This window comes from Hyperolius riggenbachi, chromosome 1 (assembly GCF_040937935.1).
Source record: "Hyperolius riggenbachi isolate aHypRig1 chromosome 1, aHypRig1.pri, whole genome shotgun sequence".
Lineage (NCBI taxonomy): Eukaryota > Metazoa > Chordata > Amphibia > Anura > Hyperoliidae > Hyperolius > Hyperolius riggenbachi.
The window spans coordinates 636,254,861-636,281,565 of record NC_090646.1 but is presented as its reverse complement, the minus strand read 5'-3'; the positions used below and the strand labels follow the sequence as shown (position 1 = coordinate 636,281,565).

Genomic DNA, 26,705 nt, shown 5'->3' with positions numbered 1-26,705 from the left:
CTGACACTCCCTGCTGCAATCCTGGCTTGTAATTGCCAGTTTTAGGCAATGTTCACAAACAAAAGACATAGCTGCTAACCAGAGTGTGATAGGCTCAGAGGAGAGCTTGGAGAGGGTGTGTAAAGTTTCTGCCCATCACAAGCAGTGCTGCACATTCCACACATTCCAGCCTGAGCCCGACAGAGCCGACAGAGGAAAGAAGATAAGATTTATTACAGAGACAGTGCAACTAGAAAAGGCTGCAGTATGCCAGAGCACATTAGAACAGGTATAGGAACTTATAGGATAGAAGAAATAAGGCTCAACATGTTGTTACAGAGTCTCTTTAAAGGACACCCGAGGTGACATGTGACATGATGAGATAGACATGGGTATGTACAGTGCCTAGCACACAATTACTAGGCTGTGTTCCTTTTTTTCTTTCTCTGCCTGAAAAAGTAAAAAATCAGCAATGCAAGTGACAGTCTCTGTCAGGGTCGGGACTGGGTCAGACTGGGTCAGACTATAGCATAACTCTCACTGATAAGTAATTACAGCCGTAAAAAACACTTTCCTGTCAGTAAATGGCTTCTGAGAGCAGGAATGAGACAAAAAGGGTCAATAATTCATAGATTTGAGCTCTGACATACTTAAGTGAAGGTGTCATTGGGCAGAGACAATGAAACAGTAAAAACTCAAAAAAAATACATTTAAATATAAAATAAAACCATGGGATATCTAAAAAAAAAGTCATTTTTAGGAGAAGGAGGGTGGATACAATTAATTTTTTCATCAGTTTATTTTCACCTCAGATGTCGTTTAACAAATCTTCCAGTTCCCCTTTAACTATTGCATCGATTGTTGTCCACTGACATAAACCTGATATAGTATCCCAGTTATCTAAATTCCATTAAAAATGTCCTAACTCATCTCCACTTTCTCTATCTTTTTTTTTTTTTAATGTTCATCTGAAAAGCGCTCCTTAGAGACAATATTACGTTGTAGAAATATTGACATGCCTGACATTTGCCTCTGACATGAAAAACCCCGCCAAACCAAAATGAAGAATGTGCGTGTAGAGATAAATACTGGCCACCAATATGGGCTTCTGATGACGCAGCTGGGCTAATCTAATTACAAAATGTCATGTATCCACAGTGTCACTTGTAAACTGTCCCCTCATCCATTCATAGATTCAGTGTTTTCTAATGATAGCTGGCTGAACCGCCTGCACACACCCCGCGTGACCCCAGCAAACATTGGTGATGAGGATTTGGTGAAAGGTGTCGGCCATTGCCCATAGGTACAAAAGGGGCAGGGAAAAAAGTGAGATTTATGGCTGGAAACGGCAATAAGGTTTGATTGACACGGGCGGTAGCGGATACTGTCTTGGGTGACTCAGACGGAGGTGTTTGTTGGTAGAGATACCAGGTTGGGTGGCTGGTTGAGGTCAGTAAGTTACTTGTGGAGGAGGTGCTAGACTGATAAATTCTGACACCAAGACCTTCCTCCTTCACTTATAAATGCTGTTGAGAGAGGCAGAGGTGGCAGAACAGCTACAAAGCATCCAAGGAGAAAGGGAGAGAGAGAAGACTGACTTCACAGCCAATTAAAACTCCCAAACTTCCACTAGACTTGTATTCAGAATCAGCACTACTAGAGTCCCTGTGCAGAGCTTCAGCACCGCGGAGAGCGCAGCAGCCAGCTTCAGCACTGCGGACACAGATTCAGCACCGAGGACAGCTCCTGCCATTCGCTCCATAGACTGCTATAGAGTTCAGCACCACCAGAGACTGATCACCAGTTCAGCACCACAGACAGCTACTCTCGCTACTGACCAAGCAGGATGGAAGGGGCGCTGGTCTTCTGGAGATACCGCACGCTATTCTCTCTCATTCTCTGCTCTCTCATCCTCTTCAAGGTGCATTCCCAGGCAGCCCCTTCCCAGCAGAACGCCGACTCAGCCGTCCTATCCAAAATATACCCCCGGGGCAGCCACTGGGCTGTGGGTAAGTGATTGTTATTATTCTTACCCTAATCTTACATTACTGTCCATCTACCTGAGCTGAGGCAGCCTCCGTGCAGCTTAAAGGAGAACTGTAGAGAGAAGTGTATGTGGGCTGCCATATTTATTTACATTTAAGCAATACCAGTTACCTGGCTATCCTGCTGATCCTCTGCCCCTGAACAAGCATGCAGCAGATCAGGTTTTTCTGACAATTTTGACAGATCTGACAAGATTAGCTGCATGCTTGTTTCTGGTGTGATTCAGACACTTCTTCAGCCAAATAGATCAGCAGGGCTGCCAGGCAACTGGTATTGCTTAAAAGGAAATAAATATGGCAGCCTCCTTATACCTCTCACTACAGTTCTCCTTTAACCAGCTGAACTTTGTCTCATTTCCAGAGGCAGGCTCACATCTTTCCTGGGTTGTCCCTAGAAATTTTGGTAATTAGATTTTTCAAGCTGGTCCAGTCCATGTCTGTCAGTCATTAAGATTGAAGTCTACACTTCTGATACTCGCCTGTTTAAGTTGCTTTTGTAGGTGAAGTAATAGAACTTTAAAAGCAGCAAAATAGTTATTTGTTAGTGCAAGAGATGTATTAGGATGTACACTCTATTTTTTTTATTTTCTGCTTAGCCTTTGCTGATGGGCATAGCTTAGATACTCTTGCCTGTGTCTATATGGGTTTCCTTCCAGGTTTTCAACCCATCCCCAAAATCTACTTCGAGGTCAAACGGCTTTCACCCAACTGTCCCTAAACTCCCGGACATTAGATTGTGAGCGCCTGAGAGACAATTGCTGACTAGTGTTGGGCGAACAGTGTTCGCCACTGTTCGGGTTCTGCAGAACATCACCCTGTTCGGGTGATGTTCGAGTTCGGCCGAACACCTGACGGTGCTCGGCCAAACCGTTCGGCCATATGGCCGAACTAAGAGCGCATGGCCGAACGTTCCCCGAACGTTCGGCTAGCGCTGTGATTGGCCGAACGGGTCACGTGGTTCGGACCCGAACGCGCTCTGATTGGCCGAACTGTCACGTGGTTCGGGTAAATAAATACCCGAACCACGTCATATCTCCGCCATTTGTCTGTGGGTTTAGCTTTGGGTAGGCAGGCAGGGTAGTTCGCGCTCCAGCCACGCTAGCCAGGGTCCCCCCCAGTCATTGTGTGTCGCTGCTGGGAATAGTAGTACACCGCTCGCTCAGCATTCTGTTTACTGCCACTCTGTGTACCTCGCTCAGCCACACTATATAGCATTCTGTTTACTGCCACTCTGTGTCTGCTGGGAATAGTAGTACACCGCTTGCACAGCCACACTATATAGCATTCTGTTTACTGCCACTCTGTGTACCTCGCTCAGCCACACTATATAGCATTCTGTTTACTGCCACTCTGTGTCTGCTGGGAATAGTGGTACACCGCTCGCTCAGCCACACTATATAGCATTCTGTTCACTGTTCTGTGTCTGCTTGGAATAGTGGTACACCGCTCGTTCAGCCACACTATATAGCATTCTGTGTACTGTTCTGTGTCTGCTGGGAACAGTAGTACACCGCTCGTTCAGCCACACTATATAGCATTCTGTGTACTGTTCTGTGTCTGCTGGGAACAGTAGTACACCGCTCGCTCAGCCACACTATATAGCATTCTGTTCACTGTTCTGTGTCTGCTGGGAATAGTGGTACACCGCTCGCTCAGCCACACTATATAGCATTCTGTTCACTGTTCTGTGTCTGCTGGGAATAGTGGTACACCGCTCGCTCAGCCACACTATATAGCATTCTGTTCACTGTTCTGTGTCTGCTGGGAATAGTGGTACACCGCTCGCTCAGCCACACTATATAGCATTCTGTTCACTGTTCTGTGTCTGCTGGGAATAGTGGTACACCGCTCGCTCAGCCACACTATATAGCATTCTGTTTACTGTTCTGTGTCTGCTGGGAATAGTGGTACACCGCTCGCTCAGCCACACTATATAGCATTCTGTTCACTGTTCTGTGTCTGCTGGGAATAGTGGTACACCGCTCGCTCAGCCACACTATATAGCATTCTGTTCACTGTTCTGTGTCTGCTGGGAACAGTAGTACACCGCTCGTTCAGCCACACTATATAGCATTCTGTGTACTGTTCTGTGTCTGCTGGGAACAGTAGTACACCGCTCGTTCAGCCACACTATATAGCATTCTGTGTACTGTTCTGTGTCTGCTGGGAACAGTAGTACACCGCTCGTTCAGCCACACTATATAGCATTCTGTTCACTGTTCTGTGTCTGCTGGGAATAGTGGTACACCGCTCGCTCAGCCACACTATATAGCATTCTGTTCACTGTTCTGTGTCTGCTGGGAATAGTGGTACACCGCTCACCCGTCACTGTATAGCATTGTGCTCTGTGTCGCTGCTGGGAATAGTGGTACTGTATAGCATTTCTGTACTGCCACTGTACTGCTGCCAGTCAGCGTGTACTGTAAGGATAAGTGAAATGAGGAAGAAATCCGGTGAAAGAGGGAGGGGCAAGGGAAGAGGTGTTTCCCCTGACGGTTCACGTACAGGCCACAGGGGAGCACCCAAGAAAACCCACTCAATACCACCCATGTTGTCCAGGACAACAACCCTCACAAATCCAAAAGAACAGGACCAGATAATTACTTGGATGACCTCTCAAGCGTCCAGCAGTGGGTTAAGCAGCACCAGCACATCACGCACGAGGTCCGAGTCCTCAGCCAGTTACAAGGAGCCAGTGGGCACAAAGCTGACACAACCGGCAGCGACACCACGCACACAACTGCCAGATAACCAGTCCGATGAATTACCTCAGGACACAATGGGGTATTCGCAGGAGCTATTCCCAGCCCAACAAACTTCCACCTTTCAAAGGTCAATGGAGGAACAGCCAGAAATGTTGTGCCTGGATTCACAACCGTTAACTGTGGGAAATGTACCGCGCACTGAAATACGAGGCGAGTCCGAAGAGGACTCGGAAACCCAAATCCCAGAGCAATTTGGGCAGGAGGGGTTGCAATTGCAGGAGGTCGGCCGACAAGATCTGGAAGACGACGTTGGAGTGTGCTGCGCAGAGGTTGTTGTGGGGAGCTCTACTCCACGGCGGTGGCCCACAATGACATATGACGAGTTTGAGGAGATGGAAGAGGAGGGTATGGACAATGTGGACAGAGACCCAGATTTTGTTTGTGAACGAGAACATCGCCGTCGTAGCAGCAGCACAGATGAGTCTGTTGAAGAACACACTGCTGCACGAGTTCGCCTTGTGCCACAAGGTAGGCGGCGCGCAATTTCAGGCACCACAAGCGTGGAAGTTCAAGTGAGAGGCAAAAGAGGAGCAAACAGAAATCGCCAGCAAGGAGGCAGGTGCTCCAAAGTCTGGGCTTTCTTTGAAGACTGCACTGAGGATGTTACCATGGCGATTTGCAAGGTGTGCAAGACCCGCCTGAGCAGGGGGAAAAATATTAACAACCTCTCCACCACCAGCATGAGCCGTCACATGCTATCCAAACATCCCACTCTTTGGGCAAACGCGTCAGGACAGGGTACCAGAAACAACACTGCCTCCCTTGGGTTCACCAGACCCGCCTCAGCAGCAGCAGTAGCCCAGCCATTGCGTGGTTCACAACATTCACAAACATCAGACGACGCTGACACTGTCACTTTCCGGAGTAGTGCTCTTGAGGTCTCCCAGTGTTCATCAAACACAACAACCAACAGCCCTTCCGTGTGCAGCGCTACGGTTCAGTTGTCTGTGTCGGAGATGTTTGAGCGCAAGAGGAAATTGCCAGCAAATGACCCCCGGGCCGTGGCAGTAACAGCCAGCATAGCCAAGCTTCTGGCCTGCGAAATGCTGCCATATCGATTGGTGGAGACAAACAGCTTCAAGGGCATGATGTCAGTGGCCATCCCACGTTACGTGGTTCCCAGCCGCTACCACTTTGCACGCTCTGCAGTGCCTGAGTTGCATGAGCACGTGGTCAGCAAAATAACCCGAAGCTTGAAGAATGCCGTTGCCTGCAAGGTTCACCTCACCACTGACACCTGGACGAGTGCGTTCGGCCAGGGTCGATACATCTCCCTTACCGCGCACTGGGTGAACCTTGTGGAGCCTGGCAGCGATTCCTCACCTGCTACGGCACGGGTGTTGCCCACGCCACAAACAGCTGCACCGCCGTCCCTCCCACTGGATAACAGCAGCACCTACCTCTCTGACTCCTTCTCCTCCAACGCATCTCAAAGCTGTACCTCATCCGGAAACGCTAACCCAGCAGCAGTAGGATCGTGGAAGCAGTGCAGCACAGCTGTTGGCATGCGTCAGCAAGCGTTGCTGAAGCTAATCTGCCTTGGGGATAAGCAGCACACAGGGGAGGAAATTTGGAGGGGAATAAAGGAACAGACGGATTTGTGGCTGGCACCGCTGGACCTGAAACCGGGCATGGTTGTGTGTGATAATGGGAGTAATCTCATTCGCGCTTTAAGGTTGGCTAAGCTGACACACATCCCTTGCCTGGCGCACGTGATGAACCTAGTAGTTCAGCGGTTCCTGAGGACATACCCAGGCGTGCCCGATCTGCTGTTGAAGGTGCGTCGAGTGTCCAAACATTGTAGAAATTCCAGTACTGCTTCGGGGGCACTCGCCAAGATGCAGGAGCGCTTCAATCTCCCCCACCATCGCTTGCTGTGTGATGTCCCTACGCGCTGGAATTCTACGCTGCACATGCTAGCCCGCTTTTGCGAGCAGAAGAGTGCAGTGGTCCAGTACATGACGGCGCAGTACCGAGGCGCATCCGGCCAGCTGCCAAGCTTCTGTGGATCCGATTGGGCCAACATGTTGGACCTCTGCCAAGTCCTCCAAAATTTTGAGCAATCCACGTTGCTTGTGAGCAGTGACAACTCTTCAGTCAGCATTACCATACCACTGCTGTGTTTACTGAAGAGGTCGATGTTAAAAATCAAGGAAACAGCTGTCATGATGCAACTGGGGGAATCTGAAGGAGAAAACGATCAGCGTGATGGTACCAACATCAGGCCATCCGCCTCAGGGAACGCTGGCCCCAGCAGCTATGACGAAGAAGAGGAGGAGGAACAGCTGGAGTTGGAGCAGGAATTTCATGCCACCACTGACGAGGGCCAGAGCGGTGCACGTTGGACTTCAACAATTCAACGCGAATGGTCAGCAGAAGCAGACCAGGAGGAAGGTGACGACTATGATGCATCACAACAACTATCACAACGCTCACAAGAGGATGATGAGGATTCTGGTAGGACTCTGGCACACATGGCTCAATTCATGCTAGACTGCATTGAACGTGACCCACGCATTGTGCGCATTCTGGACAACACCAATTACTGGGTTTATACCCTTCTGGATCCACGGTACAAACACAATGTTCCAAAACTGCTTGAAGAAAGAGTCAGACAGGTCAAAATGGAAGAATACCAGCAGGCCCTTGTGGAGACTTTAGAGAGGAGATTGACATCCTCCCCCTCCTCTAGCCAGTTGTACGCAGACAGACTGACTTCCGCAAACCCAGGACGACCAGGAGGGCAGCAAACAACGCAAGCCGCAGCTAGTACCCAAAAGGGAATGGTATCGGCAGTGTCCTTGGAGTGGGAAAATTTTCTGACACCCATGCAGCCGCAGCCCACTGAACAGCAAGCGTGCAGATCCACCTCCAACACCGATCGCCTGGAGAAGATGGTCAAGGACTACATGTCAGATGGCGTAGCTGTGTCGAACCATCCATCTGCACCCTTCAACTATTGGGTATCGAAGCTAGACACCTGGCACGAACTGGCAATGTACGCAATAGAGGTGCTGGCTTGCCCGGCAGCCAGCGTTATGTCGGAACGCTGTTTCAGTGCTGCCGGAGGCATCGTCACAGATCGGCGTATCCGCCTCTCTACAGACAATGCAGACCGTCTGACTCAAATTAAAATGAATCAATCCTGGATTGGAAATGACTACGCAACACTCCAGGACCCCAACCAAGTAACATGACCAATGAACATCTGGGATGGTGTTGCGTTTCCGGGCCCTGTTTATTGAACCTCTCATCTGTATTACATTTATGACTGCATGGCGGCAAAAAGCATTGCTGCTATATCCGCACGCTTTTTGTCCACATGCAAGGCCTGGGTTGTTGTGTCTCACAAAGCGTGGCCTTCTCCTCCTGCGCCTGCTCCTGTTCCATCACGTCTGCTGCTGCTGGGTTAGCGTTGCCGCGTGGTCCCTGTTTATTGAACCACTTATCTTTATTACATTTATGACTGCATGGCGGTACAAAGCATGCTATCCGCACGCTTCTTGCCCTCATGCAAGGCCTGGGTTGTTGTGTCTCACAAAGCGTGGCCTTCTCCTCCTGCGCCTCCTCCTGTTCCATCACGTCTGCTGCTGCTGGGTTAGCGTTGCCGCGTGGTCCCTGTTTATTGAACCACTTATCTTTATTACATTTATGACTGCATGGCCGTACAAAGCCTGCTATCCGCACGCTTCTTGCCCTCATGCAAGGCCTGGGTTGTTGTGTCTCACAAAGCGTGGCCTTCTCCTCCTGCGCCTGCTCCTGTTCCATCACGTCTGCTGCTGCTGGGTTAGCGTTGCCGCGTGGTCCCTGTTTATTGAACCACTTATCTTTATTACATTTATGACTGCATGGCGGTACAAAGCCTGCTATCCGCACGCTTCTTGCCCTCATGCAAGGCCTGGGTTGTTGTGTCTCACAAAGCGTGGCCTTCTCCTCCTGCGCCTGCTCCTGTTCCATCACGTCTGCTGCTGCTGGGTTAGCGTTGCCGCGTGGTCCCTGTTTATTGAACCACTTATCTTTATTACATTTATGACTGCATGGCGGTACAAAGCCTGCTATCCGCACGCTTCTTGCCCTCATGCAAGGCCGGGGTTGTTGTGTCTCACAAAGCGTGGCCTTCTTCTCCTCCTGCGCCACCCTCCTCCTGTTCCATCACGTGTGCTGCTGCTGGGTTAGCGTTACCGGTCCCTTTTCCTGGAACCTCTTATATGTATTACATTTATGACTGCATGCCGACAAAAAACATGTTACCTGTGCAAAGAAAACAGACATTTCCCGCATTTAAAAGACAGTTTTCCCTTTGAAACTTTAAAATCGATTTTCTCAAAAACTATAAGCTCTTTTTGCTAATTTTTTTTTCCTCTTGTACCCACTCCCAAGGTGCACATACCCTGCAAATTTGGGGTATGTAGCATGTAAGGAGGCTTTACAAACCACAAAAGTTCGGGTCCCCATTGACTTCCATTATGTTCGGAGTTCGGGTCGAACACCCGAACATCGCGGCCATGTTCGGCCTGTTCGGCCCGAACCCGAACATCTAGATGTTCGCCCAACACTATTGCTGACATGCATTGTTTAAAGTATAAAATGCTGCAGAAAACAAATCAGTGTTGTTTATTAATATTAGGTCATGGTCTAGGAGATGCTAATAACTTTAAGATTATGCAAATATTACGCTACCTGCATAGAGACTGGAAATAGACTGCTTCCTTTGATTGGTCCATTTTCAAGGCTCATAAAATGTATATCAATTTGGAACTATTTTCATCTCATTGTACATCCCCAAATATTATTACTGTTATTAATGTTATTATTAGTATTGGTAGTAGTGGTGTGTTCATGTGGAGCTGTCAGTTGTTGAGTAGCAACAATTATCATAATCAAGCATTTCTGTAGCGCCATTACTTTCTGTAGAACCTGAGAGAGTTATTGAATGACTCCCATCCCTCTCTGTTCCTCAGTCTAATGTCTCAATCACAGTCTAAGGCCAGTTTAGAGTGGAAGTCGCTTCACCTATCTCTATAGCTTTGGGATGTGGTAGTGATTCGGAGTGCCTAGAGGTAACCAAGGCAGCCAGGCACTGGGGAGTAGGGATGGTCAGTGAGATGCAAATATATTCTGAATTGATGCACGATTATGCAAATTCTGTATGTATATTACCGTGGCTGGAAAACCGACCAATCAGATCCCACCAGTTAATGTGATTGGTCCATTTTCAAGCCACCTACATTTTCATACAGAATTTGCATAATCCTGCATCAACTCAGATTTATTTGCGTCTCATTGACCATTCCTATTGGGGTGAACTGAAAAAAATGCAATAATAACAGTGTCCTGGTCAGGATTCAAGTATATGACTCTAGCAGGGAGAGGGATAACCACTTTGCCAAACTATTATTATAATTACATAATAGCAGCAATACTTGTGTGATGATATTTATCCAGCTGTATATAGAAAAGTATTTACACAACACTACTATCTGAGCTATGTAAATAAGTGTTCAGACTGAGTTTATATATTTATACCTAATAGTGAAACTTGCAGCTAGGAAGTCTGAACAAGTCTCACTGATGGAGGGATTATCCCAGGAAGGGAGATCACACCTCTATCTTCAGAGATAAGTGACATCAGAGATCAGTGTCAGAGATAAGTGACCCAGTGCTACCGCCATGCGGCAGTGTGTACGTCTGTACAGCAGCCACATCACACCAAACTATACCTGAATTCTGCTCTTCAAGATTTCCACTTCACATAATTACTATAATCTGGAAATCTAGAGCCTCGGTCAGGTTTACTTGCTGTGTAGGTTCTTCTGACAAGCGAGAGGTCTCCTTACTTCCATCCCAAGTGATAGCGTCAGCGGCATAGAGGACAGGAGGGGTGAGCTCTTCTAGTGGGGTTACAAACAGCCATAAAAACACAGTTTCTATTTAAGCGATGAGAAAAGTTCAAAAGACCCGTGAGATGTTATGTTTATTGCCGGTAAGTGTACCGGCAGACAGATCTTACTGACATCCTGCCCTGGTGAGGGGATCACTCAGAACATGGAGGGAGGGGAAAAGTCAATAACAGGGACACAAACCGTAAAACAAACAAAAAAAATTACTGAGGTGTTGACTCCTGTCCAGTAAATCTAAAATAAAATATATTTAGGATAGAACCTATTTTATCTCCGTCCAAAGAGGGGGGGGGGGGGGGGGGGGGGGGGGAGTCGGCTTTCCTCTTCTGGTGGAAGATGTTTGTTGTGTAATGTTTCCTATATTGGCCAACCAACCATATGCTAATTATTGCTATTATTGAAAGTAATAATAATAATTAATTATAATACAATTGTAGGCAGCCCACCGTGCGGTGTATAAAGTTCTCAGGAGTCTCCCATACTACTAATATACGTACTAACTGCCTGTGAAGGGATAATAATCTTGCACTGTAAGCCACGCAAAAGTGACTTTTTGTACTGATGATGATAACGTTGTGTTACTAATTTATCAAATTAATTTATAAGTTCCCCTCTAATTACACAAATGCGGTAGCGGTGAAATCTTTTTAGGAAACTTATGGTATTGGGCAAATCCTTATCTTACGAATTATTATTATTTTTGGGGGGAAAACAATAGAGGGAATCACTGGGGCGGACTATGCGCGGACTATGCGGAGAAACGGCTGTGATAAGTTTTCTGGCAGCGCAGCGCAGTACTGAGATATCTCTGCCTGTATGAATAACTAATATGTGTGATTTTATTATACTGGGTGTCCCTGACGGTCCTGTGGCTTATCAGGAGACACAGAAAGCAGCGTGTAGGGGGATACTTCTATCTGCACTGTAGGCACTAAGTAAATAATTACATTGGACACAAGTTATGCCTAGTATCGAGTGAACATAACTAAATAACAGACAGAAACAGACAGAACAGAAAACGAATTTTAGAGCTCAGAAACAGAAACCATTATGCATTGTAGCCATACACAGTGTAGAAAGGGGGTCACGCCTTTTGGGGGTTTTAACTGCTGTCTGTGCCCCCGCTGGGACAGTTTGCTTGACTTCCTGTCTATGGTGTACCCAGGGAAATCTATGGCTTTAACCCCTAGGCTGCCAGCTAATATTTGTATTGTGTTTGTTAAATGTCTTGCCCAAATGTACATGTACCTTAGTGCATGTTAGTCAGTTGGGATGTCACTGAGGTGCACATAAATTTGAGATGATTGAGAATGTTGCTATGCTAATTATGATACAGACTTATGCTAATTATTATGAACATCTATTCTAGAACAAACTTTATATATTAGTTTCAGCTTCTAAAGACAGACTGAAGCTAAATAATAAATAAATAAAAAACATACTTACCTAAGGAAAGGTAAGGCTCTGAGTGCGATATAGACCATTTCTTTCCTGATCCCCACATTCAACTGCTGCCTCCCCCAAACCCATTAAAACTCTCCAACCAATAGGTCTCTGCCACAGCCACTGCCCGAGCAGTGTGGTAGCAATAGGGGTTGCAGAGGTAGCGACTGTATTGGGGCCCCTGGACCAGAGGGGCCCTCCTTCATCCAACTTATTAGCTTTTTTGTGTGTGTGTGTGCTATGCTCGTAATGAACACCTCTATGAGCACCGATGTAAGCCTTAACAATCTGTTTACTCGAAATACACCTCTCTGTCGCTGCGGCTGTCCTTGGTAGGTTTTGGGGCTCCATATCAATAGGCGTGCATGGGGCCTCATGTTAAACTTGCACAGGGGCCCCAAGCTCCTTACTTACGCCACTGTGCCCGAGGCTTTGAAAGTCTTTAGGAGCCCGAGTGCTCCCGAAGATGGGCCGCTCCTTACTGCATGTGCGAGAGCATGCTCTCTCGCTCACTCGCGCATGCGCAGTACAAAGCTGCCCCTCTTCAATCAAGAGCACTTGGGTTCCGGAAGACTTCAGAAGCCTCCAGCAGCGGGAGATTTGAATGGAGGAGGCAGCACTGGAATGCAGGACCCGTGTTTGGGTAAAAAAAACAAATCGCTGTGGTGTGCTCCATCCCATTGAAATACATTAGCCAAGCGCTTTTCAAAGCGCAAGCGTTTTTAAAAATGCTCAGAACCTCTCTTGCTGTGCACCAGCCCTTAGGCCTTGTTCACATTGCGTTCGGCTCGTGTGTCCGTCCGCGGTGGGCTTTTTTTCAGTGTTTTTTTAAAAGCGTTTTACTGCGATTTTCTGCACGTTCGCTCGTTTTTGTGGGCGTTTTTGTAAGCGCTTTTGCAGAGCACTTCCGTCTTTTGATCCGGAATAAAATCCAGAAACAATAAATACAATGTGTTTTTTTTTTTTTTTTTAATAAATGCTCACGCAATTGCTTGCCAAAGCGATTTTGTGAGCGTTTTGCTTTTTTCCTATACCTTCCATTGAGGCAAATCTCCTCAAAAATGGCCCAAGGACCGTTTTTTCTAAGCGAATCACAAACTAACTGCTCTGATATGAACTCTCTCATAGAGAATCATTGCACAAGCGCTTTCAGGGCGAATTTGAAAATTACCTGCGCTTACATTTTTACCAAAATGCTTATAATGTGAACAAGACCGCCGTCATTGTTTGCCCATTGTACAATTTTCCAGGGCAGGACTACATTCAGTATTTAATATGCATACATGCATTCTACTACATGTTGTTACAATGCCTCTTGAAAAGGACAACTGTAGTGAGAGGTATATGGAGGCTGCCAATATTTACCTTTTAAGAAATACCAGATGCCTGGCTGGCCTGCTAATCCTCTGCCTCTAATACTTTTAGCCATAGACCCTGACCAAGCATGCTCCATATCAGGTGTTTCTGACATTATTGTCAGATCTGACAAGATTAGCTGCATTTTTGTTTCTGGTGTTATTCAAATACTACTGCAGCCAAATAGACCAGCAGGAAAGCTAGGCAACTGGTATTGCTTAAAGCGGACCCAAACCAAACATTTTTTTAATTACAAATATTTAGTTGCACCACTCTGACACATCCAAAGATAAATAAACACTTCTTTAAACCTGTGATCATTTCAGAGCATGCTTTTCACCCTTCTCTTTTCATAGCTAGGGTTATACTGGGGGCAGCCATTAGCAATTCCTCCATTGCCAGACACCATCTACTCCACCAGTTTGCCTGAAAAATCCCGGCAATTTGAAAGGAAGGGAGGGGTTCCTCCAATAAATGTAAAATATTTTATATTTGTCATCATGCAGCTGAAAAAATGCTGCTATTTATTATTATAATTTAGAAAATAGATGTTATTTCTGAAATCTTGTATTTTTAATTTGGGTCCACTTTAAGGCTGCTTTTACAGTGGAAAGTTAAAGGCGCACGTTAGAGCAGCCTGTAACGCAGCCCAACTCACAGTAATGAAAAATCAATGGGCTGTTCACAGTGCCCACGTTGCATTACAGTGTAACGCTGGACGTTCAAAGAAAGTGCAGCATGCTGTGTGTTATAGGTGGTTTTAGCTGCGTTAGACTGTTTGCACATGCTCAGTAAGGGGAGAGTCCGCTATTGTTCCTAGTCTAGCCTAGCTAATTAATATTCACTGCACTGTAGTGTTGCCAGATCATGAACAATTCGGATCTTTGATCCGGATCTTTTTTGTGAGTTGAATCATCCGGATCATCACAATGAAGGATTCGGTTCACAGTGGATGTCTGGAAGAAACGGGAACTGCAGATTCTGTGCACAAGCACAATCTTCCTGCTGCATCTCTCCCTTCCCCATTAGCACCCTCAATGTGCCCTCATTCTCCTGCACCTCTCACTCTGCTGCACCCCTGCTTCCTGCTTCCCTAGTAAAATGATTCAAACATTCGGTTCAAAGATCCGGATCTTTTCAATGATCCGATTCGAATCATCCGAATCATTGAAAAGATCCGGACTTCCCAGGATAGCACCAAGAGCCTCATAACACTGCTCAATCTGACCTCCAACTTCAAAACCACCATGCGTTGCATTAGGGGCACGTTATGCGACCTTAACGTCCCCTAAAACGCAACGTCTTGGTGTGAAAGAGGTCTAAAAGGAAATAAACATGGCAGCCTCTAAATACCTCTCATTACAGTGGTCCTTTAAGATACAATGTTAAACCAAAATTTGATCAGTGTAACCTGTTATTGTGTCCTGATTCTTGCTCACATAAAATACTTGGCAACTGGTTCCTAATACACCCTTTGGTCGGAGGTCACACTATGCGCATTGCTGCCTGCTGTGTTGCCGCATGTGAACACACTGTCCATAAAACTGTATGGATATATTTTGATTTCTGTGTGGATACAGACATTATCCTAATGCACTTTCTGCAGTGTGTTTACATAGCAATTCTATATGCTATGAAATAATATAATGTGTATCACGCATGTTGCATTATGTTTGCATTATATCATGGGTGTTATGCAGGGCACATAGTGTGAACTTAGTTGTAATTTTCATATGTCGGTTAAAACCATCATATGTAGGGAAGAGCAAGCAAAATTTTTGCAGCGAACCGGCTCCAATCTCGCTTAACGAGATTCTAATGAGATCAGCAGCCACTTTTGTTATGAAGCCAAGCAAACAGTAAAATGTTAGCACGATCAATCTGTTTTAGCCCTTACCATCAATCATAAGATGTGGTTTATCGATTGTTTCACTTCAACTTACGGATTTAGCTCACAGGAGCCTATGTCCTGGCACCTTAGACTTCAGCCTCCATGAACCTACAAACATCCACCAAACTCCACCAAACTCCACCGCAAGTGCGCTGGCTGTCCCAGCTGTCACTCCTCCCTTACTTCCTCTGCTCGTCATAGGTAGCTACAGGTACCCCTTAGTATTATTTATCCAGAGGTATCCCCTCAGTATCACTGTAAGTAGATAGAGATGCCCCCAAGTATTAGGTAGCTACAGAAACCTCAGTATTAAGTTAAGTAGCTAGAAGTACCTCTGACTGAAGGGAGATCTCGTCAGTGGAATGACGAGAGCAGGGGGAGTGACCTCTCATTTACACTTTGCTCAGGACTCTGCATAGGGAGGGAGGGAGGCACTAGGGGAGGGAAGTGAGCCACCTTTCCTTCATCAAATGCCCGTAGGCATGTGCCTACAGTGCCTTATTGTAAATTCAACCCTGAGATGTATGTTCACAACTCTGCATTAAATAAAGATGTGAACATGCCCACACAACTGGATATGCTTAAAGTCGGTTACCTTTAGGTCCACCTGATTCCCATCCAACCTCCTGTACCTATCTGTGGCCAGGAGGACTTTCAACTGGTAAGATGGAAGTTTACATGTTTTTTTCTGCATAGTATAACTAATGACTAGAGAAAGTCAATGTGTAAGGCCTGCTGGACTCTCTGACTTTGCATCAGCCCCAGTCTATCACCGCAATCTTCATCTTGGGTGGCACGTCCCCGCTTGAACAGGAGACAGAGCAGCATCTATCTGACTTTGGTTACACACAGGCCTTAAAGTATACCACAGCTGATAAAAGATAAAAGTTTTATACATATCTGGGGCTTCCTGCAGCCCCATAAGCTTGGATCGTTCCCACGCTGCCGTCCTCAGCCTTCTCCAGCTCTGACACCGGGTCCCGTAACTTCAGCCAGTTGCGGACAGTCTGCACAAGAGAAGTGCGCTCTTTATGTATTTCTCCAGCAGCCACTGGAGAGATACATAGAGGGAGCACTTCTCTTGTGCAGACTGTCCGCAACTGGCTGAAGTTACGGGACCCGGTGTCAGAGCTGGAGAAGGCTGAGGACGGCAGCGTGGGAACGATCCAAGCTTATGGGGCTGGAGGAAGCCCCAGGTATGTATAAAACTTTTACCTTTCATCAGCTCTGGTATACTTTAATACGCAAGGTGATGAGAGGAAATGGCAGAGATACCAACAGTACCCACAAGACTGGACACAGGCAGGGATCATACACAGGAGTCAATACACGTAACAGGGCAATCCAATCTCGTAGTCGAGTCCAGGCAAAGGGTCAATCCAGGCAGAAAACAAGTCTTGGGCAGGAACAGGCAGGGCCGGGCCGAGGCATAGGCTGGAGAGGCTCCAGCCTCAGGGCGCAGTGTAGGAGGGGGCGCACAATTCATTCAGCTGTCATTCCTAATTGTGTATTAAGCAGAAATAAATAAGAATAGGGGATACATAGCAGTGACTGCAAGCCAGATAACGAGTGATTATGGTGTTGGGGGCTCTGGGGCGCCTCTTAGTCTAGTAGCAATTCGTGTGTGATGGCTGTGGTTGGAGGGATGGGGGGCGCACTTTGGTGTCTCAGCCTTGGGTGCTGGAGGACCTTGTCCCAGCTCTGGGAACAGGCTAAGGATCAAAATCAAGGTTATCAATGACAGAAGTAGATCAAATATCGAACAAGGAGCACCAAGCAATTAGTCAAGCTAACGCTATCATGGGCAAATGGGAAGTATCACAGGAAGACTCTTATACTCACAATCCTATGAGGGTAGATATGAAACTTCCAACACAGGTGAGTGGTAATTAATCATTCCTGTGTTCATCTGAACTGCAGGGTGATTGCAGATAGCAATGACTTGCATTACAAATGCTAGCAAACTTATGCAACTGAATGCGTGCAGAGACATCAGAACCACCAGGCTGAAGCTCAGCTGCAGCAAACAGGACGTACTCGAGGGGAGATCATGACACAATGAGATGGTAAATATCAACAGGAAGTGTATTTGCTTGGCTTAATTCCAGGCCTCATGCAATTTGCATTAAATTTACATGCAAGTCAGAATTATTAGCATTTCTTTTAATGTCTATGGCGTAATGATAAAGATAACTCAAAGGGATTAGAAAACTTGTGGCATGATTTATGAATGTAGATGGTTTAATTCTCTGTGAAGGCGGTTTGCATTGAACAACCTGTAATATGCAAATTAGGTTCCTGTTTTCTAATATCCTCAGTCTTTGTTTAGAAGTTGGGTTCTTCCAAGCATAAGCCGATCCCCTGTGGGATCTTCTGCTAGCAAAGTGATATGTGAACGTAAACCATTATTTTTTCATATGTATGGAACAGGCAGGAAGTGAGGAGGCAGCGGGGAGGCACTAGGGAGCAGGGCAGGGCCGAGGCTGAGGCGAGAGAGGCTCCAGCCTCAGGGCGCAGTGTAGGGGGGGCGCCCAATTCACTCAGCTATCATTCCCCTATTGTCTATGAAGCAAAGATAAATAAGAAAAAGGGATACATGCAGGGCCGAGCCTGGGCGGGTGCTGCGGGTGCATTGCACCCAGGCGCCTGTCTCTGACAGGTGCCGCCAGGCCGCCGCTCACCCCCTCTGGCCGCGGCTCCCTCCCTCCCTCTAGCCACCGCGTCACTCAGACCTCGATCAGGCGGCGACCAATCGTGCGGGCGCTAGGACCTAGCACACCGCACTGATATGTGGAAGTGACATCTCTTCCGCATATAGAGTAGGTGAGTCCGGCTCGTACTGGTCGGGTCGCCGCTGATCCTGAGGTCTGCAAGGTGAGAGGGGAGTGGCGGCGGGTAGAGGAGGTGGGCTCCCTGTCACTCACTACCTAAAGGGGCTCCCTGTCACTCACTACCTAAAGGCACTCACTGCCTAAAGGGGCCCCCTGTCACTCACTGCCTAAAGGGGCTCCCTGTCACTCACTACCTAAAGGGGCTCCCTGTCACTCACTGCCTAAAGGCACTCAGTGCCTAAAGGGGCCCCCTGTCACTCACTGCCTAAAGGGGCTCCCTGTCACTCACTACCTAAAGGGGGTCCAGGCTGGCTACATATACTGGGGACACTGGCTGTTTGTCATTATGTGCATTTACTGGTGAAAAGCTGTCTCTCATTATGTGCATTTACTGGGGAAAAGCTGTCTCTTATTATGTGCATTTACTGGGGAAAAGCTGTCTCTCATTATGTGCATTTACTGGGGAAAAGTTTTCTGTCATTACGTGCATTTACTGGTGAAACGCTGTCTCTTATGTGCATTTAGCGGGGACATTTTGTCAGCAAAAATAATCTTTTGTCAGTAACGTGAAAAGGTTGGCAACACTGGCAGGCTGCTCGGCGGGCGCAACGGGAAAGATACAGACAGCCCACCTCACGCTTGGGCTTGGTGGGAGGAGGAGCCGACGACAGCGAGCGAGAGTAGGGTGGCCGCAGGCAGCCATAAATACGCAGTGTGTGACTGCGTCGCACTCGCAGAGATTCTCAACCTGAGTCAGTCCAGAGACTAGCAGACTGGCAGGCAGCCAAAGCCAGCCAGGAGCAAGCCCATGGAAGAGGGGTAGGAATGGGGTATCACATGCATGCGTAAAGAGGTGGAAGGTGTGGGTGTGATTAGGCAGGACATGAGTGTGGTTATGTGGTTGGGCGCGGTTAATTTAACCACTCCCATAGGCGCCAGAGAAAATCTTGCACCCAGGTGCCAGGTACCGCAGGCTCATTCCTGGATACATGGCAGTGACTGCAAGCCAGATAACTAGAGATCAAGGTGTTGGGGGCCCTGGGGTACCTCTTAGTCTAATAGCAATCAGTGTGTGATGGCTGGGGTGGGAGGGCGCACTTTGGTGTCTCAGCCTTGGGTGCTGGAGGACCTGGTCCTGGCTCTGCTAGGGAGGGAGTAAGGAGGTACTGGGGAGGCAGTGGGGAGGTATTGGGGAGGCAGCAGGAAGGCTGTGAGGAAGCAGCGGGGACTGGGGAGGCATTGTGGAAGCAGCATGAGGAAGTGAGGAGACACTAATTAGGCAGTGGGGAGGTATTTGGGAGGCTGCTGGATGGCAGCAGAAAGGCAGCAGGAAGACTGTGGGGAAGCAGTGGCGGGGAGGCATTGGGGAAGCAGCATGGGGAAGTGGGGAGGCACTAATTAGGCAGTGGGGAGGTATTTGGGAGGCAGCAGAAAGGCAGTAGGAAGGCAGTGGGAAAGCAGTGGGGAGGCACTGGTGAGGCAGTGAGAAATTGGAAAAGCAGCATAGTCAACGCAGAGGCAGTGAGGAGGCATTGAGCAAGCAGCAGGGAGGCAGTAGAAAAGCAGAGCGGAGGCAGCAGGGAGGCAGTGTGGAGGCAACGGGGAGGCAGCCAGGAGGCATTGGGGAGGCAGTGGAGGACCACAACAATTACGAAAGATTTTGTAATTTTCCCAGTTTGGCCTTATTGGGATGACTGAATTTTCCCAGCGATTGCATTATTATTACTGGAAGATTGAGTGGCACTGTAATATATTGGAACATGGGGTACAGTACAAACAATAGAACAGCTTCAGAACTGGCATCTCAGGCACAGCAAAGGCTTTGTAAATCCTTCCCTCATTTGTAAAATCTTTACTCAAGCTTTGTACACAGGCTAGATTGATCCCAGAGCCCACAGGGGCCCCCAAGTGCCCCACATGAAAGGGTGTTACTGTTGGGGTGAGGGGGTGTGACACACACTGAACAGTGTGACAGACTTGTTAATGTTCTTACCACTCACAACTGCAAAAACAAAAAAATTATTATACTCGCTTAGCAGTAATGTTCCTAGTGTGTCTCCATGGAAACATACTTGTGGTTAATGCTCCACTCCCTTGCTCCAATAGGTTTTCCCTAAATTAATAAAAGGTGGACCCTTCCCTATACTAGGGTTTTAAGTCCGCAGCACAGGGCGGGCCCTTATAATGCCATTGAGATACACCTGGAATGGAAAATTACTGATAGGTGAGTGTAACAATTTTCCTGTTTCCCTGTTGGCCCTAAAGTTAAGTAGCACACCTGTGAGTATTTACTGCAAAAGACAAGGGAGGGCTATACTTGAAAGAAGACATTTGGATAAAGTATGCTATTCATTGAAGGATGCCCTATTGGGGCAAGTGGGTGGAGCATGGCTCATAACTACAGTATGCTGCCATAGAGACACAAAATAAAGGTTTACTTGAGTCCCTCCTTTGAAGAGGAGCTGTCAGCCATACTATCTCTGAAAAAAAACCCACATATATAAGTAGATAAATACTTGCTCTACTTACAAAACATGTATTGCACTGTCTACATTTTGATTTTAGTGATTTTTCTACAGTAAAAAAAGAGAAAATCCTTCTTAACATTTCCCATAAGTGTGGCTATTTTGAAGCCAATTCTAATGTAATTTCCTCCCTTACTCTTCTCTGCCTGATTTGCCCGCTTTTCACTATAGAAAGTGAATTGTCTCAGCATGAGAAATATTGGCCAATCAGAGAGGAACAGAGGTGTGGGAGGGGAAAGCAGAAGGGAAAGAGGCTTAGGCCAAACAGACTGCATTAGTTAAGTCTGAGGGGAAGTAGAGAAGCAAAAAAGGACAACCCAGCATGCCTTGCAACTTCCTTTTTGTGTACCAAATTTTGTGTGTACCAAATAAGAGTCAGGTAAACTGGGGAATGATCATTTATCAACAAGAAAAGTAATAGTGATTTTAACTTTTGGATTGCCTGATTAACAACCTTATTATTTGTTTACCAGATACATATAAAGAAGTGATTTTTTATATTATGCCCAACAGTTACACTTTAAGTGGACCTGATCTCTTGTACAGGATAGAAGGAAAACAGAAATGCACTCAGTATGTATTTAGCCTGTCTAATCCCCCATCATCTGTGACTGTAAATTGATCTCTCAGCTGTGTCAGTTGGCTGCCTCCACAGAGCAGCGTATGTGTAAACACAGAATGTTAACCCTATGTTTACTTCCATGAAAACAAGAAGTAGATACACTACAGATTTACTGCAGGATTTCTATCAGCTGTAACAAAGAAATGTTTTTGCTTTAAAGAGAGTCTGAAGCGAGAATAAATCTCGCTTCAGACCTCATAGATAGCAGGGGCATGTGTGCCCCTGCTGAACCGCCGCTATCCCGCGGCTTAACGGGGGTCCCTTCACCCCCAAATCCCCTCCGTGCAGCAGGGGAGCGCTTCCGTATTGGGGCAGGGCTAACCGCCGCAGCCCTGCCTCATGCGCGTCTATCAGACGCGTACCTCCGCCTCTCCCCCGCCCCTCTCAGTCTACCTTCACTGAGAGGGGCGGGGGAGAGGCGGCGATGCGCGTCTGATAGAAGCGACTAGAGGCAGGGCTGCAGCCGTTAGCCCTGCCTCCAGGAAGAGAAAATTTTACGACCAAGTTTATGACCAAGTCTTGCGGGGGTGGGTTTGGGGGTGAAGGGACCCCCGTTTAGCTGCGGGATAGCGGCGTTTTAGCAGGGGCACACATGCCCCTGCTAACTATGAGCTCTGAAGCAAGATTTATTCTCGCTTCAGAGTCTCTTTAAAGGTTATTATGCTGTTGCGTCTCTTTTGGAGAAGGATTTCTGAGTTCAGGACTTCAGGTCCACTTTAATAAAAAAAAAACAAGAAACTTGTTTGGTTGTTGTCCAGCTAACCTACACACACACACACACACACAGAGGAATTGTGGTAACAACATTCTTACAATTGCAATGTCTTTCTCCTTTCAAGGACACTTAATGGGCAAGAAGAGTATAGAGGAATATCCTTATTTGTACGATGGAGGGGAGAGGAGCTCAGCCACAGGGTACTCAGAGGGGGACAAGCCAATGGATGGGCCTCACCAGTGGAAGGAAGGCCTGCTCAGCTTACTGAAGATGATGGAGTCAGGTGACAGCAGGAATTCCCAACCAATGAGAGATGCAAAGCTGTATACCAGGAAGTTCTATGATTCCGAGGACAATCTCAACTACAAAGAGGTGAGCAATGCCATTTGTTTTCTTAGACATATGTAAATGTGTATTTGGCTTAAAGCACATGTGTCGAACTCCAGGCCTGGAGGGCCAGATCCATGCCAGTGTTTAGGATGGACTGAGAAAGAAAGGAATGTGTTCTACCTGATGGACCACACCTTCCCTGATTCAGACCCACCAATTCATTTGAGCTGTGTCAAAAATCTGTGAGGACCTCGGCCCCCGTAGGACCAGTTTTAAAGCCAGGGCAACAATGGAATGGTGTAAAACAAAACATATCCATGTGTTAGAATGGCCCAGTCAAAGTCCAGATCTAAATCCAATCGAGAATCTGTGGCATGATCTGAATACTGCTGCTGTTCACAAACGCTGTCCATCTAATCTGACTGAGCTGGAGCTGTTTTGCAAAGAAGAATGGGCAAGGATTACAGTCTCTAGATGTGCAAAGCTGGTAGAGACATACCCTAAAAGACTGGCAGCTGTAATTGCAGCAAAAGGTGGTTCTACAAAGTATTGACTCGGGGCCGAATAATTACGCACACCCCACTTTGCACCTATTGATTTGTAAAAAATGTTTGGAATCATATATGATTTTCAATCCAATTCTCACATGTACACCTCTTTGTATTGGTCTTTCATGTGGAATTCCAATAAAATTGATTCATGTTTGTGGCAGTAATGTGACAAAATGTGGAAATCTTCAAGGGGGCCGAATACTTTTGCAACCCACTGTATTCCCTTTTAAAATGACACTGAAAAAAACCTTCTGATATCATGAATTGTATGTGTAGTACGGATAACGAACAGAACATTAGTAGCAAAGAACAGAGTCTCATATTTTTATTTTCAGTTATACAGCTTTTTTTAAATATCATTGCATCGTTCTGTCAAATTTGCAGTTCACAAACCACACTCTGCATTTTAAACTATGAAACAGAGCAGACCTAATGAGTCTTTGAACTCCCCTGCAGTAAAACCTAATGCCTCTCGCTGTTTCTTTGATGTATAAATGCTTTAGAAAATAGGACTGTCTCCAACCCAATTTCCGTCGGAGAGCTCAAAGAAGGTTTTTTTTTTTTTTTTTTTTTGCATAGATAACAAGTGGTTGTTTTTTTAACTCATCTTGTACTGGAAACAATATGATAATCTATTATTTGCTACTAATGTTCTATTTCTTTCTGTTTAAAACATACAATTCCCAATGTATCTCAAATTTATCTTCGCTTCAGATTCCCTTTAAGCAATACCAATTGCCTGGCATCCCATTGCTCTCTTTGGCTGCAGTAGTGTCTGGATCACACACCTGAAACAAGCATGCAGCTAATCTTGTCGGATTAGCTGCATGCTAATCAGACAAGTTTCCTGTCTGTGAGCCTTGTTGCATTGTGGGAAATAACGTCTGTTTCCAACTGCCAAACAACCAGTATTTCCCTCTGTGCATATGTATATCTATATAAAAAAAAAAAAAAACTTTTAGCCTATCACAATGTCAGTAGGTGTGGTTATAAATAATATTAGCAGTTGGTGCTGTCTGCTTTTTTTTCATGCTTGCTTGCTGGATGATATGGCATGGATGATATGGCAGTATCCTAAACTAGGGCAAAAATCAATAATTCAAAAAGAATACATTATTGTTCAGAGCTCTGTTTTAAACAAGTGATCCTGAACTGAAAATACACATAAGATAAGTAATTGTTTGTGTAGTACTAATGGCAAATAGAATATTAGTAACATAAGGCAGTATTTTTGTTTTCAGCTCAAGTTCTGATTTTTTAACCACTTAACGACGCCTAACGCCGATAGGCGGCGGCTGGTCGTAAGTGGATTTCCATGGAAGCGGCCGTTCCATGTCAGTTCACGGAGGGTGTCTCCGTGAACAGTCTGCAAGCCTCCGATCGCGGCTCGCAGGCTAAATGTAAACACGCGAGGAAGAAATTCCCTGTGTTTACAGGAGTGTTAAAGGAGATCGTGATCCCCGGCCTCTGATTGGCCGGGGATCGCGCGCATTTAATAGGCTGAAGCCTATCAGAGGCGGTACATGACGGATCGCTGTCCTGTACCGCCCATGGTAAGGGAAGGAGAGGGAGGGAGGAATAGCGCTGCGGAAGGGGGGCCTTGAGGAGCCCTCCCCCGCTAAACACATATAGCCGGCGGCGATCAGACCCCCCCCCCCCCCCCCCAGCAGGACATCCCCCTAGTGGGGAAAAAAGGGGGAAAGTCTGATCGCCCTGCCTAAAAGCTGATCTGTGCTGTGGGCTGGAGAGCCCGCCCAGCACAGATCACACACATGTGGCCTGGTCCTTAAAGAGAGTCTGAAGCGAGAATAAATCTCGCTTCAGACCTCATAGTTAGCAGGGGCATGTGTGCCCCTGCTAAAACGCCGCTATCCCGCGGCTTAACGGGAGTCCCTTCACCCCCAAATCCCCTCCGTACAGCCGGGGAGCGCCTCCACATTGGGGCAGGGCTAACCGCCGCAGCCCTGCCCCACACGCATCTGTCAGCGCGTATCTCCGCCTCTCCCCCGCCCCTCTCAGTCTTCCTTCACTGAGAGGGGTGGGGGAGAGGCGGCGATGCGCGTCTGATAGACGCGACTGGAGGCAGGGCTGCAGCCGTTAGCCCTGCCTCCAGGAAGAGAAAATCTGCGACCAAGAAGACGACCAAGGTTTGCGGGGGTGGGTTTGGGGGTGAAGGGAAGGGACCCCCGTTTAGCCGCGCGACAGCGGCGTTTAGCAGGGGCACACATGCCCCTGCTAACTATGAGCTCTGAAGCGAGATTTATTCTCGCTTCAGAGTCTCTTTAAGGAATGAATTCTAAACAGCTTCCATTACAGACTGATGTAAATTCTACTTCATTCAGCAAGAAATGAAACAGAAGTAATGACCTTTTTGAAGTTTCCAGCACTAAAACCTTACCAGCAGTGTTTCCTCAGCCAGATGAGAGTGTTTAGTTTATAGAGAAAGAAAGAAAGAAAAAGCATGTTTACTAAATGAATCTGACAAAGGAATGTAAACAAAAGATGTTATCGCCTCTTCCGATGCGGCCAGAAGCTGCCCACTGAAGCAAGGAGCTTTCCACTGAAGAACAAAGTGCTGTGTTTTACTGTTTTAATGCTGTTCTGCTACAATTTTGTTTTGTGGTAGTAGATTTTAGGCTGTAAATAATCTTTTAGAGCAAAGAGGAAATGCTAAGTTTCATACCAGTTTAATTAACGTCTTCCTGTCTTTGCAGATGTTGGATTACCTGTACCAAATGATGAAGGAGCACTCGCAGAGCTGAGGATGTGGATGGACAATGCAGTTTTTTTGAGCTTCTATTTCACAAAGCATCTGATTGTCCCGGATAAATGAGATTATTTATTTATGTAAACAATGCTAATGATGTAAATGATGTAAGTTCCCCTGTAACGATCTGCCCAATCCCTCCAACGTTTGGACTTACCGGCCTGATCTGTAAATAACAGTGGAAGAGGGTCTTCCAGCATCATCATTATTTTATTTTCAGCACCTCTCTGACAGTTTCATCTTTTTAGTTTGTAGGCACAAATTATTTTGACATTCACAATAAAAAAATCTGAATAAAAATGTGACAGTGTCTTTAACCACTTCACCTCCAAGGGTTTTTACCCTAACGGACCAGAGCAATTTTCACCTGTTAGTGCTCCTCCCTTTTATTCCCTAATAACTTTATTACTACTTATCACAAAAATGATCTATACCTCATTTTGTTCGCTACCAATTAGGCTTTGTGTGGGTAGTACATTTTGCTAAGAATTATTTTATTCTAAATGAGTTTTAATGGGAAAAATAAGAAAATAATGGAAAAAAATTCATTATTTCTCAGTTTTTGGCCATTATAGTTATAGTTTTAAAATTAAACGTTCTCCTGTGGATAAAACCAACACATTTTATTTGCCCAGTTGTCCCAATTATTAAACCATTTAAATTATGTCCCTATCACAATGTATGGTGACAATATATTATTTTGAAATATAGGTGTTATTTTTCTGTTTCGTTTTTTTTTTTTGTCCGGTCCATAATTACCACCCCCCCTATTACCTACTCCTATGTAGTAAAGTAAAAGTAATTTTCCCTCATAAAATATAGATTAAAAAAGCTGAGTCCCTAAGGCAACTATTTATGTTTTTTTTTTTAACTGTTTTTTTTGTTTGTTTTTTTTTGGTAATGTAAGTAATTAATTTTATTAGTATTGTGTAAGTATGTATGTGCCTGTATGTGTAATTTTAATGTTTGGCCACAAGATGGCGGT

At 46.3% G+C, this 26,705-nt stretch overlaps 1 protein-coding gene across 1 annotated transcript; it reads left to right on the top strand.

Annotated features, from left to right (window-relative positions):
• The first annotated feature begins 1,491 nt into the window (after positions 1-1,491).
• Positions 1,492-26,031, top strand: GRP (gastrin releasing peptide). The gene is made up of 3 exons (XM_068271853.1): positions 1,492-1,988; positions 22,197-22,444; positions 25,668-26,031. Exons 1-3 carry the CDS (start codon positions 1,826-1,828, stop codon positions 25,713-25,715), a joined length of 459 nt encoding a protein of 152 aa, XP_068127954.1. The 5' UTR covers positions 1,492-1,825; the 3' UTR covers positions 25,716-26,031.
• Positions 26,032-26,705: the final 674 nt, after the last annotated feature.

What these genes read in the sequence shown, in the direction of transcription:
- GRP (XM_068271853.1), top strand. Translation starts at nt 1,826, where the DNA reads ATGGAAGGGGCGCTGGTCTTCTGGAGATACCGCACGCTATTCTCTCTC. An exon ending in GGGCAGCCACTGGGCTGTGG is followed by an intron (nt 1,989 to 22,196) that starts GTAAGTGATTGT and finishes TCTCCTTTCAAG; the next exon opens with GACACTTAATGGGCAAGAAG. An exon ending in ACAATCTCAACTACAAAGAG is followed by an intron (nt 22,445 to 25,667) that starts GTGAGCAATGCC and finishes CTGTCTTTGCAG; the next exon opens with ATGTTGGATTACCTGTACCA.